Below are 17352 nucleotides of genomic sequence, written 5' to 3' on the forward strand. Positions count from 1 at the left end.
AAAAATATCCATATGGTAAGTAAGGCCAGTAACAAACCGTGTTCAACATGCAAAACTAAAAAGAAAATGTCACCCAAGTATATACACAACAGCACTGTGCATGCATGCTACAGTACACCCTTCAAAAAAAAAAAAAACACGGACTGGACCCTTGGCCCATTACATTTATATGCACCTAAACAGAGGTACAGCCATAACTTTACAAACAGACACATCTATGTAGGTACTACGAATTAAGCATTTTCTGCTAGGTGCTTCGTACACTAGACACCACAAACAAATAACCTGTGCTTTCAGGACAGTGCCTCAGTTTATTAAAATTAATTACAGTCCTACTTTATGACCTGTAGAAGAATTTAACATTTTTACTAACTGTGAGGTATGCAGTACAGCAGTCAAATTGATAGGTTGAAATTATTTCAGCCACATTGTGCCTGACAACTTCATTAAGTGTTGTGAGGTAACCTAAGGGTGTACATTGAAAAAAAATGTAATACACAGCTGGAGTCTCTGGGATAAACTGAGTTGCTGGCCTTGTACCTCACCACAAATATTTTTCCAACAATATATTAATACTAACATACCAAGTCATACCTTATTACCCTATCACAGCCCTAAAATAAAGAAAACTATTTAAACCCCGTGACACAAAATGGACAAAAACCCAGAGAGGAAAAGCAAACGAAAGTTAAATATTTCACCCTTTCATAAGCCTCAAGGCAATGCACAAGTACAAATTACTGAATAAAAAAAGCAGTATGCATATCACCCTATTTGCCCCAGTGGTAAGAAACGAAAATGTTTTGGATGGTATCTTCAAATATTATCAACAGATTTGATTTTTCTGTATAAATTAAATTATGAAGGATACCTAGTAAATCCTGCCATTGCACACAAAAAGGAAAAATAAGTACAATATACTACATCACAGAAGACCTCTAATCTCATTCTGAAGTGTACACCATTACTTTTTGCTCTGTAAATCAAAGGCAATCTAGACTTTGCATAATTCAGTCTACATCTTGCAGCCTGCTTCTCTCTAAGGACGTTCTACTTTAATGCACAACACTGACAACTAGAGAAATGGAAACTCCACCCCACGCTCTGAGATGCCTTGCATCAAAACAAACACATTTGAAGGAAGACAAATGCATTTGTGGAAGCTACTGCAGAAAATACAGGAAAAACATCTCACATAGGCATTCCAAGTTCCAGAGACAAATCAAGTTATAACACTTAACGACTAACCTTTCAATTATAACCAGCGCCGTGCATCACTACTCACAGAAAAGATCAAAATGTTACCTTGAGGACCTAAACAATGGCCAACTCAAACTGCACCAATGACAAAGACAAGAGTGCAAAGGAACTTGGCATCACTCAAGACAAAACAGAACAAGAAATCACGTTGTGGTAATGATGTGTTTAGTCATATCCTCCCAGACACATGAAATGCAAAAACAAGATCAAAGTTAAGCAAAATGAAAGGGCTAAAAACCAAAAAACACTACTTTTTCTGCTTAGTTAAACTAAACAGGCTTTTGTTTTTGTACATCAAACCTATATACTTGTATACATGCAAACAAACACATGAACCAGATTATATACTCTTATGGAAACAGTTGATCTGCTTTGGCAACCCCTAACGGGAGTAGCCGAAAGAAAAAGAAGATAAAATATACATTAAGTACTGGACTGTAAACGGGGGTGTGGGGGGGCGGGTGGAGATGTCTGAATCCCACAATGTTGAGCAAATCCTAAAATTTCTTGAGCCCTCAAACTTTCACTGATAAAATACACAACTTCCAGTCTCAAAGCACCTAAACTTAACATCAAAAGTAAAAATAAAAATAGTAGCCCAATGTTCCATTTTAGTTTATATTGTCACAAGTGTTTCACTTACCATTTCTAACCTCTTAGTCAGTATGATGGTGTTCAGCAGTAACAATCTGGACCTCCTTTCTTAAATAACAATGTTAATTTTTTTTAATAGTTTCATAAAAAAAATCCACAATATAATCAACATTAATAATATATCCTAATCCCTGAAAAAAGTAACATAAGCAGCCTGTGATTTCTGCTAACGCTTAATATAGGTAGTCAGTTTTTCCTCACAGTTTATGGGATGTACAGCATTTGCCTTACAATCTAAAAGCAGTATGGAACTTGGCAAGTGGTCTTGTTGGCAAAGGACAAGTCAAAAATTCACAGAAAGACAGAAATCTGTCACAAATGCACACGGTAAAAAGGAAAAAAAAAATATATCCCTCTCCCTACAGAAATGCACAAAATGCACAATAGCTTCAGAACTGTGATACTTAAAAGAATGCCCCTGAATTCTGCCACAGCCATGAGGAAGCTAAAGACTTACATTAGTGTAATGGATAAAGTACATCAGACTCAAGGTGACCAGTTATCCAAGCCTCAAGTCGAGGAAAACTTGGGTATAGGCCTCAACTGAGAGGTGATTAAGCTTCCTTGAAGTACTCTGGAAACCATGCCTTGGAAGTGAGAAGACATGCAACCTATACCTCAACAGCAAGAGGATACTGGACTCTAGCTTCAGTAGCAACTTTACTTTTCCTATACAATCCTTAGCGGCTAAGCAAAACTGAACCGTATGGATCCTTCTAGCAATGAATTGTGAAATGAAAGACAAAAGCAAATGGCACATACACAAACGCAGATCTATTAACTGAATGCTAAATCTTAAAGAGTGCGACAAGAAACTTCAAGTATTAGCAGAAACATTAAGCTGACAGAGGAATAACAATGTAACCAAGGACTAGCACTGCAGACAAAATGTGACTGAAGGCCTACACTCAATTTATATGGTGACTTAATATTAACACGTTAGTAATGAGGTGGCCTAAAACTACAGTGAAAAGACTATCCAGTACTTGCCCCAGACCAATGGAGAAGCTTGTTGGGATGCCTGGGCCCTGCCAAACAATTAAATGACTGGACCAGAGATACCCAGAAGTCTGAAAAGAAAACTTGTGAAAACTATTAAGAGGACAGAACTGCTGAAACCTATAGCACCTGTTCTAGTTGAGTACTGTCCACAGTTTGGCATTCAATTTCATGGATACCCAAAATTCCTGTTATTAGCAGAGGGTCAGGTCTACCCCAAGAAATGGGGTGGCATGAGATTTGTCTTTGTATTTGTCTACATATTCTTTCACACAAATAACTTAATTGGTAAACACGACAGTCCAGCTTAAAGATCAAATCCTAACAATTTAATTATGTCATACAGCAGTACTTACAAAAATTATGACATTGGTTTCACTTTATTTAGCTTCTTACCTCTTCATCAGACTCGAACTGTACATTCACACCATAGGTCTCATCAATGTTGTCATCTACAAGAAGAAGAAAAAAATATTAACAGCACTGTACTACCAATCACTCCCAACCACGCATGTGCATACACGTACACTCAGTTACCCAACTTCTTAATGTAAAGCCCTGCAAAATCCCAACTGATTATGATATCACCCCACAACTAGATACAGTAGCTAAATATGACCCCCCCCCAAAAAAAAAAAATTCAACATTCTGCAGGATAATCTTAATAAATTATAACAAAGATGATCCTAGGTGCCCCTGACTTCAGTCTCATTTACATCACACCTTGATTATAGGCAGCAGCTACATACATTTTATGGATCCAACTAATATATGGATAAGACAAGTTCAGCAAGCCAGCCTCAATTCAGTTAACACTGATGCTGTCTTTCTGATCAAAAATATTCCTTCTCATCTATCCAATTATCCACAACTGAGTCCTATCAAAAGCCTATATAGCTAACTGTAATATCATCATACTTCAGATAAAGAAAATTACTCCTGCTTTGTAGCAATCTTGATGGAGGGGGCCTTTTTTTGTTTACCCACCTCCTACGACCGCCAGTTTTGCTAAACAATGATAAAGGAAATGGGCCTTTAAATGTCAAATCTAGTCATCTGTCCTTGCTCCTCACTTCAACAGCTTCCATGCTCCTGGTTCTAAATTAGAATCAATGTGAATGGCAATATACTCACTTTCAAGTAGCCATTCTAATAAAAAAACAACTTGATCATAGCATTCCCATATTTTCATGTTCTACTTGCCACTTCTTGCTAGCTCTGGACCCTCTGCTCAGTTACAAAACTTCTACAGCAAGATGCAAAGGTGAGTGTTGCCCCTTCAGCCCTAGACACCAAGGAGACAGTCCAAGGCATTTACAACTTATGAAGTAACAAGAGTCCTTATGGTGCATGCAAACAAAATAACCCTGCCCCATTTCCATGCTGTAAGTGCATTACCTCACAAAACTCAACACATTTTGGGCCACACCATTAAAAGTACAAAATTCCTCATGCAAGCTCCTCAGCAAACATGTCAAGTACAAAAGTGCCCTACTATTGACTACAATGTCAGCTTCACAAAGCTACACAGGTAAAAATGGCCATTATTTAATTAATTCATTTATTTGCATTTGTTTACTGGGGATAGACCATCTGTGTAGTGTCCCCTTCCTTGAAGACCCGGGGAGAAAAGCTCCCCACAAATTATATAAACAATGAAATGCTCTACACTGTAATAATATAAAACAAAACAAAGAAAAAGAAAAGATGTACATTAACATAAAACAGTAATAACAGTTACCACACTGTTGGTTTTGGTTTACATCTGGAGATATACAGATAATATAATACAATGACAGAAAAAAGGGGGAAAAGAAATGAAAATGAAAAGAATTAATGAGCTTTTACCCTGGGGCAGAGCATGAGGGGACTCCTGCATGGTCAATTAGGAATGGCTTAATTCTATAGTGTGTGCTGAGTTTTTGGAGAGTTACTGTTTATTGTTAAAATATTCATTACATTAGGGAGCCTCTGCCAAGGACTGTCCGACATCTAGCTAATATACCAAAGCCTTAGGTTGCTTTAAGGTACGCCATACATCACACACATGCCCCTAGTGTAGCATAAGGCATAAATGGACTTACCATCCTCAGAACTGAGAGTCTCAGTAAGAGCACCAGTCTGGGGGGGGGGGGTTAGTAGTACATTCAGAAGACAAAAGGACTAGAGAGTGGCAGGTGGGAAAGAATACTCGAACAGTGAAAAGAAGGACATCTACTGTTATGATAAGATTTTACACAACTGTACTGTCCTTCCATCTCACTGATGCAGTATTCATTACAATAGCGACAGTGCCAAAGCTCAGAAAGAAACTTTGGAAGAGGAAGGACCAGCAGTGTCCTCTAGGAAGCCATGAAGAATGGCCCTAGAAAATCCAGCTCTAGCTCTGGAGATTCCATCCAACTTTTAGTGCCTAGTAAATGTATGTACAGAAGTCCAGGTAGCTGCCTTAAGAAGAGAGTTAGTATTCAAACCCTTGAATAAAAGCACCAGAGTTCACAGCTCTAACAGAATAAGGAAGGCTCTTCTCATGAAAGAAATAACAAAAATAAATAAAAAGTGGGCAAATGAATAGACTGACGACTCATTCATCACCTTGGGCATAAAAGAGGGACTGGTATGCAACTGGTTTACCAAGAAAATGAGACTCTGAGGCACAAGTCTGCGTAGCCTTTGCAGAAAGAACCTGCATGCCACCCTTTTTACCCTCATGAGGAGGACAAGACCGTCTACAAACAAAAGCTGACTTACTGGGGTAATTTCTCTGACATTTAGGCACAGGAGAGACAAATGCATATTTAAGTTTCTGTAAAGCCTTGTCCTTGTCCTGAAGGGACGTAAACATAGCAGAAGCAACTTCACCAAACAAGTGTTTATTATCATGAGGGGTATCCAATAGCCTTAATATTATCAGGCAAAGGTTGAATCCGAAGCCAAGAATACCTCTTCATCACTGACCCAAAGGCAGCAGCCCAAGAAGAAGCATCTGCTGCATCATAACTACACTTGATGGAACAATGAGCCACCTGGGAGGAAGTCCCCAACAGGGAAAGGGCAGAAGTTTTACCTCTCAGCGTCTGGAATATGAGAAATAACCTGACAGGCCTGGGATAGGAGAGCCAGCACATACTTGGACATATGGGTCTGATAATTAACAGCCCTAACAGCCAAGATAGGAGAGATATAAACCTTATTGCCTAGTCTTTCCATGGTCCTGCTATCTTTATCAGAGGACAGTAACTTGGGAGAAGGAAGCAATTGAGAGGGCTTGTCAAATGCTACAGACACCACTGAGGGGTCAGCAGAAGGACACTTGTACAAAAATTTAAAGTCCTCAGGCATCCTATAGAATCTATCAGGTTTCTTGGGAGCAGGGAGCAGAAATTCTGGAGCCTTAAAAGCATTGGAAAATGCATCCAACAAGGCAGCCAGAACAGGAGGAAGAACTGAAGGCCTAGGAGAGTCCATCAGTAGCAATTCATCATATCTTTTTTGTACCCCAGAAACATTCCGGACCCATCTGAGGGAGCGACGTCCGAAGGTCCTGCAGCAGATAAAATAGAAGGCCTTGATGGCTCCCCATGGGAGTCCGTATCGGCCATCGGTTCAGAAGTGGCGGACGACAGGGGCTGCAAAAGCGCCTCACTGACGACAGCCGAACCGGACGCTGGCTCCAGCTGCAAAGAGTCCTGTTTGGACCTCGGAGGCCTGTCCTTGTCTTTGCGCTTCTTTTGAATTCCGGTAGTGTCCGACGACATTCTATAATTGAAGCGTCTGCCAAAGTAATTCAGAGCCCAGTCGTACCTGCGCTTGATAGTACAAGAATTGAACCTGGCACAGAACCGACAACAAGAAACGTCGTGGTCAGGGCCTAAGCAAGGTAGTCAGTAAGAGTGGAAATCTTTATGAGGTATTTGTTTTCCACACGTAATACAATTATTAACTTTTTCTGACATCGGAGGAACAAGAAAAAGATTCCCCAACGGGGTGCTTAGCTTTGAGAAGAGAAGTAAGAACTTCGGACCGACAACAACCAAAAACGCCGTTCGAAAATCGCCAATCAACGACTTGCGAGCTGCTTTCCACCGCACGCCAAGAAAGACTGGCGTCGGCTGAGGGCTATGTACCACAGCGTACTGACGTCAGGGTGCTAGCTTGTACAGCAGACACCGGACCCAGACTTTGGGATTCTGGCCGACCTCGGGCTGCCTGCCAGCAGGAGCACCCTACAGTTATGACTGCAACAGTGAAACACGATGAACATCTCCATCATCCTGGAGATAGTGGCCCCAACATAAATCTCTTCAAAGTGAGTGAGTATCAGGATTGGTAGATTCCTCTTCCTCTGATACATAATCAGGAGGAGAGGGAATATCAGAAGACTAAGCAATGGATCCCTTATCAGAATCTAGTTCCTCCTCAGAAAAATCTTGGTCCCCTGGGTCTTTTTAATGACGTAGAGGACCAAGGAAGAGCTGGAACAAACTCACAGAGGAGGTTTCAGTGCCATCAAAGCAATAAAAGTACAGTTTTGTACCTACCATAAATGTAGATGTTAGAGTGCTAATACAGCTGCAGTCATAACAGATGGGTTCTCCTGCCGTCAGGCGGGTCCTCGGTCGGCCGAATTCCAAAGTCTAGGTCCGGCGTCGGTTGTCGTCGCTTCTTCCCTGACGTTAGTGCGCCAGGGGTATAAAATAACCAGCCAACGCCATTTTCTTCAGTTTTTCTTGCCCCAGATGTCAGGTGCCCCCAGAAGGAAGGCAATACATAAATTTGTGTGATAAAGCAATGCAAAATAATCAAAATACAGTACTGCAAGCAAATACATCAAGAATGAATACCCCAATCAGGTAGCATGAGGAGGTGTTAGCCACCTGTCCCAAGAGGGGAAGGAGGGAGGGAAACCTGGACTGCAGCTGTATTAGCACTCGAACATCTACATTTATGGTAGGTACAAAACTGAACTATGTTCATCGTGCATACAGCTGCAGTCATAACAGATGGGTAGAATCCCAAAGCTAAGAAAGGGATGGTAGGCACTAGGTGGAACTAGGAGGAACCAGAATGCCCTGCAAGACAGCAGTGGCAAAGCCCGCTCTAGATTTGGAGTATAATGGAAGGTGGTAGTGCTTGGAGAAGGTATGCACAGAACTCCAAGTGGCTGCTTCCAAAATATCTTGGGTAGAAACTCCTCTGAGAAAAGCTGAAGAGGTAGCCGTGGCCCTTGTGGAGTGAGATCTGATGCCTATAGGTACAGTTTTGCCATGAAAAGAATAGCAAAAGCGTATGCAGTGGGCTATCCATTTTGAGATTGTCTGTTTGGAAATTGGCTTTCCTTGAGCTCCTATAGCATAGGACACAAAGAGCTGATCTGATTTCCTGAAAGGCTTTGTTCTGTCCAAATAATAACGCAGTTGTGTGTGGATGTCCAAGGAATGTAGTAATCTCTCCCCTTTGTTTTGAGGATTAGGATAAAAGGTAGGTAAGTGTATAGCCTGATTCAAAGCTACCCTGGATACCACTTTTGGCATAAAGGACTGATTGGTTCATAAGGAAACTCTGTCCCGATGGAATATGATGAAAGGCTGCACAGCCATGAGAGCTTGTAGTTCCGATACCCTACGAGCTGAGGTAATAGCCAGAAGGAAAGCTGTTTTCCAGGACAAATATTGCAAATCTGATGAGGCAGCTGGCTCAAAAGGAGGCAAGGTCAGCTTCTCTAGAATGAAATTGAGATCCCAAGCAGGTATTGGCTGTTTCCTTGGGGGTTTTAGATTCTTAGCCCCTCTGAGGAACTGTCTTAAGAGGGGGTGAGAGAATAAAGGTGGATCAGTGTTGTATTCTGCAGAAATGGCCGAGGCATGGATTTTGATGGAGGAGAAAAAGTCCACTGCCTAGCATCTCAGCTATATACTGTAATATTTGAGGTAAATTCAGTTTTCCAGGATCCTGGCCCTTTTTCTCATTCCAGACACAAAACCGTTTCCATTTTGCGGAGTAAGCTTTTCTGGTAGACGGCCTTCTGGCCTCCAAAATGACATCCTGCACTTCCTTGGAGAGTAGGGTCTGTTGTGATGCTAAGGAATCTTCCATGCGGCTAGACTGAGTGTTTTTAGCTGACTGTGAAGAGTTTTGAAGCTGTGCTGAGTCAGAAGAAGATGCATTAGAGGCAGGGTCCATGGTGGGGAATGCGTCAGGCTCCTCAGAAGAGGGTACCAGTGTTGTCTTGGCCAGTCTGGAGCAATGAGAATCATCTTTGGTCTGTCTGCTCTGGTTTTTAATAGAACTTTGGGCAGCAGAGGAAGAGGTGGGAAGGCATAAACTGTCATTGATGTCCAACTGAAAGAGAGAGTGTCCACTCTCCAGGCCTTTGGATGAAAAATCCTTGAGCAGAATTTTGTCAATTGGTGATTTTCGTGGGAGGCAAAGAGATCTATGTCTGGCCTTCCCCATGCTTGAATTATCTCTGTAAAAACTTGAGGATGCAACTTCCATTTGTGTGGATCTGTCATATTTCTGCTTAGGTTGTCTGCCAGCGTGTTTTCCTTGCCTGGCAAGTACTGTGCTTGTAGTTAGATTTGTAAGTCCAGGACCAGGTTCCAAAATGACATGGCCAGTCTGCATAGTGTGTATGAATGGGTTCCTCCCTGTTTGTTTATGTACCACATTACTGTGGTGTTGTCCGTCCTTATCAATAGTTGACCTGGTTGCAGGAGGTCTTTGAAAGCTATAATAGCATTTATTACTGCTAGCATTTCCTTTTGATTGATATGTAGGTGCTTTTCTTTTTGGGAACATTTGCCCTGAATGCACCGATCTGTCATGTGCGCCCCCCAGGCGTAGTCCAAGGCATCTGTTGTGATAACTTGATTTGCTTGAGGCTTGCTGAATGGGAGACCTTTGTTTGCTTGGCATGCTTGAGCCCACCACAGAAATTCCTTTTGAAGACATGGAATTAGTGGTATTACGGTTTCCAAACTGTGGCTGTGTTGAGGCCATAGGTTTTTCAGGTACCATTGAAGTTTTCTCATATGCAGCTTCGCACATGGGATTAGTAAGATGCAAGATGCCATGAATCCCAGAGCCTGCAGGATTTTCCTTGCAGTCAGCCTGGTGCAATTTGCTAGTGTTCTGAAGTATTGAGTTAGTTGCCCCTGCTTCTCTGGCGTGAGGTAGGCCATCTGGGTGTTTGTGTGCAAGTTGGCACCCAGGAAAATTATTTTCCGAGAGGGTATTAGCCTTGATTTCTTTTTGTTGACTGTGCATCCCAGAGAATTCAACAACATTATTACATAAGCCAGATGTTTCAGAAGAATGTGCTTGCTGTCCGCTTGGATCAGACAGTCGTCCGAATAGGGGTATATTTGTATCCCTTGAAGTCTGCAGTAGGCAATTACTGATGCCAGACATTTTGTGAATACTCTGGGCGCAGTAGATAAGCCAAAGGGCAACGCAGAGAATTGATAATGGGTTGAACCTGCAAGAAATCTGAGGTATCTTCTGCAATTTTGTCTGATTGGGACATGCAGGTATGCCTCCTTGAGGTCCAATGTTACCAGCCAAGACTCCTTGCCCAGCATGGGAAGAAGCTGCTGTAGAGTGAGCATCTTGAATTTTGGTACGAGTAGAAATGTGTTAAGAATGGATAGGTCCAAAATAGGCCTCCAATCTTTTCCCTTCCTTGGTACCAGGAATAGTCTGGAATAAAAACCTTGACCTTGTTCGTGCGTAGGTACCTCTTGAATAGCTTTCATGTCTATGAGATCTGAAATTAGTCTTTGTGCCTCTGCCCTTTGATTGTGTGGCAGGTTTGGCATGCCTCTCATTTTTGGAAGGGTGTGAAAATGGAATCTGTAGCCTCTGTTTATAATGTCCAGGATCCATTTGCCTTTTGTGACAATATGCCAATTTTTTGAAAATAATGCCAGTTTTCCGCCTAATGGTGCTGTCATTTGAGTCTTGCTTGGCATGCAAAGGGGAAAGTCATTGGGCTTGCTTTCTGAATGGTTGTGAGTTATCCTCACCACCTCTTTGCAGAGGAGCTTGCCATTGTCTGCCTCTAAACGATCCTTGGGATTGCCCTCTGCCCCTCGGGCGTCTGTATCTACCTCTTTGGGGTCTGTCCGTGGCTGGAAAGGACCAATTTTTCTAAGGCAAATTTCTACTGAAACGTGGGGGTTGTAACTGTAGAAAATCTTTCACTGTTTGCATTGATTTAGCCTTTTCCTCCATTTTCCTTAATACCTCCTCAGCATTAGCACCAAATAATACATCCTTTTGTAGAGGGGCATCTAGTAATTTAGCTTTGACATGATCTGGTAAGGTTGGTTCCTTGAGCCAGGCATGCCTACGTATGACTGATCCTGTAACAGCAGCTCTACACGAGGCCTCTAGAGCATCAAAACCACATTGTAAGGTATGTTTACCCACTTGTTCTGCACTATGCATCAAATCCTGCAACTCCTTCAAGTCTGGTTGTTCAGGTTGTGACATTTTACTTCTCAATTGTGATAACAAAAACTGTTGGTACTTCAGCATATGGAACTGACAGTTTAATGCCCGCATGGTTAAGGTGGCAGAGGTATATACCTTTTCTCCCCACCTTTCTAAGGATCTGGAATCTCTCTCGGAAGGTAATGGATGTTTAGCAGTGGAGGCCTTAATTCCCTTGGGTCCCTGTGAGATAGTTTCTGGGTCAGCAGCATAGCTTTTGTATAGAAATTGGTGTGAGTCAGGAACCCTGTAGTACCTGTCAGGCTTGACTGGAGCTGGAGGTAGAGAATCCGGTTTAAGGCAGGCCTCAGAGTACACATCATCTAGTATGTCCAAGACAGGAGGTATAGCTGGAGGCCTGTGCTGAGGTAGCAGGAGAAATTCACTAAGCCTTTTCTTGGAATCTGAATAATCTTGGCCTTCCCAGTGGAAGTGTTCCCTTAAGGTATGCAAAGTTTCCCCAAATGAGTAATCCTCTGGGGGGAAGACAGAGGGAATGGACTCCTCAGCATCAGAATCTTCAAAAGGGGAGTAAGAATGTTCCTGTTCATCAGAGTGCTCGGAAATAATGGAGCCCTGATCAGAGGAGGGGGATTCTTCCTCCACTCTGGGCCTTTGTCCGGGGGTTGAGAACCCCTGATAAGAGTAATCAAATCCTCAGCCATTTTAAGCATCTGTTTTTTAGGCATGGGGCCTGGAGATGGGCCCTGTGTAGCTTCTCTCAGACTGCATGGCTGCTATAGACTTAGTGTAAGCCTTGATGGAAAAAGAAGAGGAAGGTCTGAAGACACCTTGAGAGGAGGTAGACCTGTCCACATTTTGAGATTCACCACCAAGAGTGGCTTCGGTATCTGTAGTCGGGGTGTGGGCCAAGGAGCCTGCGACCTCGGGCACAGGAGACACCACCAATATAGTGTAGTCGGTAGTCAGGGGCTGCGTAGGCGCCTCGCTGAGAACCGGACCACGTGGAGTCGGCTTTGGCGTGGTGTCGGTAGAGGCCGCGGACCTCGTGTGTCGGTCCTTGTCTTTGCGTTTTTTAGACAAAACTGGAGTCGGAGTATCTGACGACATAATATAGTTAAATTTTTTGCCAAAATAATGCTGGGCGAACTCCGCCCGACGCTTAATGGTGCGTTTGTTGAAGGTAGCACAAAAGCGACAGACCGAGACGTCGTGGTCTGGGCCTAAACAAGGAATACAGAGGGAATGGAAATCCTTATGCGGTATTTGCTTCCCACATGAAATACAATTATTAACTTTGTCTGACATCGGTCTGAGGCAAGAAAAGTTTCCCCAACTGGGTACTTAGCTTTCAAGAAGACTTCGGTTACAAAATTTTCATAATTTCAGGAGCTAACCAACCGGCACTTGCGAACTGCTTCTGCTTCGGGCACCGCGCGGCAAGAAAGACTGAAGAAAATGATGTTGGCTGGTTATTTTATACCCCTGGCACACTGACGTCAGGGAAGAAGCGACGACAACCGACACCAGACCTAGACTTTGGAATTCGGCCGACCGAGGACCCGCCTGACGGCAGGAGAACCCATCTGTTATGACTGCAGCTGTATGCACGATGAACATCAACCCTTGAGTGAAGGACTGACATTCACTCTGTGGATCATTTAGGAACAGGAGAGTATGCTTAGTTTTTTTTGCTTTTTTTTAATAGGACATCTGCCTTACAAAATTTGGAAGGGTCTGACCCAGGACAGCATTCATAACATCTGAGGAACTCCCTTAGACTCATTGGAAATAATCAGCTGTGGTTCCCTCAAGTCTGAAGCAGACGTCTGTAATGTCTCCTCAGGCGTAGTTAAAGTTATCCCTGCCAGCCTACAACCCGGTCGCAGTAGAGGAATCCAACAATAAAATCAGGTGAACCCCCTGGGAACTCGCTCATCTCTGGAAAGACGTCTGGCAGAGGCTGAACAGCAGAAAATTCCAGCCTAGGCTTCTTGGCCTTCACTAAGGCTGTCCCTCAGAGCGGGAAGTTCCCATCATTGTACCCTTTTCAAAGAGCTTAAGATGATGTTTTTCAAGATGAAATGCCAAATAACAGTGTCTACTACAAAGGGTTTTAGATACAAAGGCCTGACTGATAGAACAGAAGTATGGTCGTGTAAGGCGCCAAAGCAAAACAGACAATGTTTTTGGTGGTCTTTATAGGGAATTTGTCTCCCACATTGGCATTTACCTTCTTGGGTGACATAAAACCCCCACAAGCAGCAATAAAAAGAAAGATAAGTAAATCAGAACCCCAACAGGACACTTTTCTACAACGGCTCTGTGAACAAGCAATGGAAGTGGCATTCATACTCACTATCAACAGACGGCGTTCTGACTGGCAGCAAAGAAGTTGTGAGGACAGCACTTCCAGATGCCACCTTTATGCCCTACGCTATGTGAGAAGCATAACTATGACATATGGCGTACCTTAAAGCCACCTAAAGCTTTGGTATACTGGCAAGACATTAGGCTAAGCCTTGGCAGAGGATCTCTAATGTAATGACTACTGCAAAAAGCGACAAGGAAGGACACCAAAGGGGACATCAACAACTGTGGGCAACACAAAGGTATCAAACTCCTATCACATTGCATGAAACTTCTGGAGAGTGCAACTGATAAATGAATATGCAGAATAGTAGAAAGTAAGACAACAGCTAAGCAGTTTGGATTCAGATGAGGATGCAGGACAACTGTTTCAATGTTTGTAGTGAGCAAAATAGTGGAAAAGCTACAGATGAGGAAAAAGTTAAACTGGCCATTTCTAGACCTAGAGAAAGCATATGAAAAGGTCCCAAGAATGCTGATTTGAGCATTCCTGAGGCAGTTTAGTCCCAGAAGCATTAGTAGAATTAGTGCAAGATATGTACAAGGACCCAATGACTGAAGTATGAACAGTTTTCAGTCTCACAGTGGAATTCCCAGAGGAAATGGGTGTACATCAGGGTTCGCTTTGAGCCCAATGTTACTCATAATGGTGACAACACTACATCAAACAAGTTGTAGAGGAAAGAACAAAGCTGATGATTGCAGATGTCATGCCATTACAGTAAGACTCTAAGCAAGAACGTCAGCAAAGGAGAGGGGAAATGGAATGCAAAAATGAAGGAACCAGACTACCGATAAAACAGTTGTAATGGCAGCAAACGGGGAAATCAGAAGAAGCTAAAAATTGAGATAAAAGATAAAACAGTGAAACAGGTTAACCACTTCAAGTAACTGGGAGGGATGGTGGTGGTGCAGAAGGGAAGTATGAATGAGGAGGTCAAAGCCAGAATTAAAGGGGCTGCAGCCAACTGTAAAGTCACACATTCTGCTTTCCCAATGGCAGCTCACCTAAACTGAGGCCTTCTCCAGCTCATCCGATAACCACACCAAAACTGGACAACTACAATTCTAACATGTTCCATGTCTCAGTCTACCACTTAAAAGCAATCATTGTCCTGCAACCTAATCTCTCCTAGTTTCACAGCAATACCTCACTATTGTTTCCAACCTTTCACTTGAATAAAACCTCATACAAACGTATCCTGGTATCCTCACCTAATTAACCAAGTTTCATCTGCCTCCTGTTCCCTCAGTGGAAAACAGTCCAGTACTGCCGGATGTCATTCTCCTTAGTGAAATGCGGTACCATGTAAGCGACCTCACCAGACAGCAATCCTACACTGCCAGCTGCTCCTTCCTCACTACAGATATAAATAAATACTCTCCTCACTCAAGAGCAGTCCAGCACTGCCAATTTCCACTCAGCAGTCTTGCAGTTATACCTCTCAAATGTCCAGCATTTCACTTCATATTTTCTGATCTGTCTAGCAAAATGTATGGTTTCCTGGAAAACATTTGGGGCCTGGTCACTATATATACAAACTTTGGTGTGAGACACTATATCCTTCAGAATACACATGCTAATGCCAAACTTATTTTAGCAGATTTTTAAGCCTGTAAGAGCACTATTTAAAAATAAGTCCCTGATCGTGGGCTTTGTCCAAAATTCTTGCGCTATGAGATTCAGACACACACCTGCACTGCCAATTGCCACTCAACAGTCTTATATCACAAGATGATGTTCCTCTCATAATCTCAGTTCAGCAGTACCAGATGCTACTTACCTCAGCAAATGGCATTCCCCCCCAAACACCATCCACTCTGCACCTTTCAACTGCACCCCCCACCTCCAGTCAATACTCCCTTCACCATACCGCAGTCCCCTACCACCAGTTACCAGTCTCTTCAGTCTATTGTCCCTCATCACCAGTTGCTGCTGGATGGAGGAAAAGTCAACACTGTCAGGTACTGCTCATTCTTACACTGCCAACTGCGGATTCCTTCTTCCAGTAGCCATCACACACTGCCAAATGCCACTACCCTCATCTGAAGGTATTCCGCAACCCCCACAACCTCTGGACTACAGTCTTACACCACTAGGCTCAATATGTGATAAACAGTTAACACTGGTTCCATCACTGTTTGATCCTCTTAACCAAACAGCACTTGCACATCAGCCATCCCCTCAACAGACAATTCCGCAGCCATTAATTTTGTACTGCCATATCACAGTCCCCAAACAGAAGGGTGTCCTGCAAAGGAAGTACCTCAGTCTCTCAACTAACAGCAGTCGTTAAGTAGCATTCCCGGGGCCTATGCCCAAATAACAGCCCCAAAGCACCTCACCAAACTTTCCACAATAGGAGATCCACAGTACCATTACCCCTCTCACTCACCAACCAACTTGCAGCTCCCATTGTATTGTGAGAACCCAGCCTCAATCCCAAAAGCAGTCCTACATCACCAAATGCTAGAACTTCACCTAATGGCAGTCCTGGAATGCTGCACCACAGTACCACACTCAATGAAAGTCCCAAAGTGTTATGCCCCAGTACAATAACGTTATAGAATCCCAACCCCTCACATGAAAGTCTCAGACTACAACATCACACTCAAATGTCAAACGGTAGCTCAAAGCACCACAATTCACAGTCCCTCAATGTCTCTTCCACGGTTCCATAATGCAGTCTCTTGCTGGTGACAGTTCCACACGAGCTTAAGTTCTTCTCTCAAAGACAATAACACTTGCAATCCTTCACCACATAGTAATTCCCAATGCTCAGAGTCTACATCCACTGAAAGTGTAAAAAACAGTTAAAAAATTATATAACACACCTCAGGCCTAATAATGATATGAGCACAAGATATTTCAAAATACTGGTGCATTAATTCATAAAGCAAACTAAAAACTTCTTCCCCAGTTGTAGCTTATGAATATGTAAGTAACACACACACACACACACACACACACACACACACACACACACACACACACACACACACAATCAAAATGTCAAACCCTAAACCACAAAATCAGTAAACTTAAGTTTGAAAAGAACACGAAAACCACATCTTTATTTCCGGGGTGGGGGGAGCAAGCCCCCTGCTAATTACATTTATCAAGCTTCAAGAAAGTACAGTGGGTAAAGGTGTTCTCAATCACCTCAGGGGAAAAAAAAAACACACACACATACACCACCATATAAGCATGTATACGCGTGTGTGTGTGTGTGTGTGTGTGTGTGTGTGTATATATATATATATATATATATATATATATATAGATATATATATATATACACATATATATACATATACATATACATATATATATATATATATATATGTACACACACACAAAAAAACTTCTACAGCTAGAACCAGTAATTGAGCACGCTTTCTTTCTTTTAATATGCAAGAACGTCTTCAGAAAAAAGAAGGTACAAAGAAAAATCATTAATATATACTACATGTCATATGGCAATAAAGCAGTAAAACAGTAACAGCCAATGAAATAATCATATCCCTCCTTTAAATATGCACATATCCTTATATGGTAATGAAGTCACCTGAAAAATCATGTACAATATACAGCATACAGCAAACTAATGA

At 42.5% G+C, this 17352-nt stretch overlaps 1 protein-coding gene across 2 annotated transcripts in view; it reads right to left on the minus strand.

Moving 5' to 3' along the window:
• Positions 1-17352, minus strand: part of SNRNP200 (small nuclear ribonucleoprotein U5 subunit 200) — a 1344735-nt gene that overhangs the window by 1227170 nt on the left and 100213 nt on the right. The window contains exons 1-3 of one of the 2 annotated variants that reach the window (XM_044084205.1): positions 12226-12232; positions 6430-6433; positions 3310-3365 (exon numbers count right to left, since the gene is read on the minus strand). In XM_044084205.1, the coding sequence (XP_043940140.1) occupies positions 3310-3365; positions 6430-6433 (60 nt within the window). In that variant the 5' untranslated portion in view covers positions 12226-12232. Of the gene's footprint in view, positions 1-3309; positions 3366-6429; positions 6434-12225; positions 12233-17352 lie in introns of those variants that run through there. The other variant, XM_044084204.1, reaches the window with a different exon arrangement.

This window comes from Protopterus annectens, chromosome 9.part0 (assembly GCF_019279795.1).
Source record: "Protopterus annectens isolate FY-2018-M chromosome 9.part0, PAN1.0, whole genome shotgun sequence".
NCBI classification, from domain to species: Eukaryota; Metazoa; Chordata; order Ceratodontiformes; family Protopteridae; genus Protopterus; species Protopterus annectens.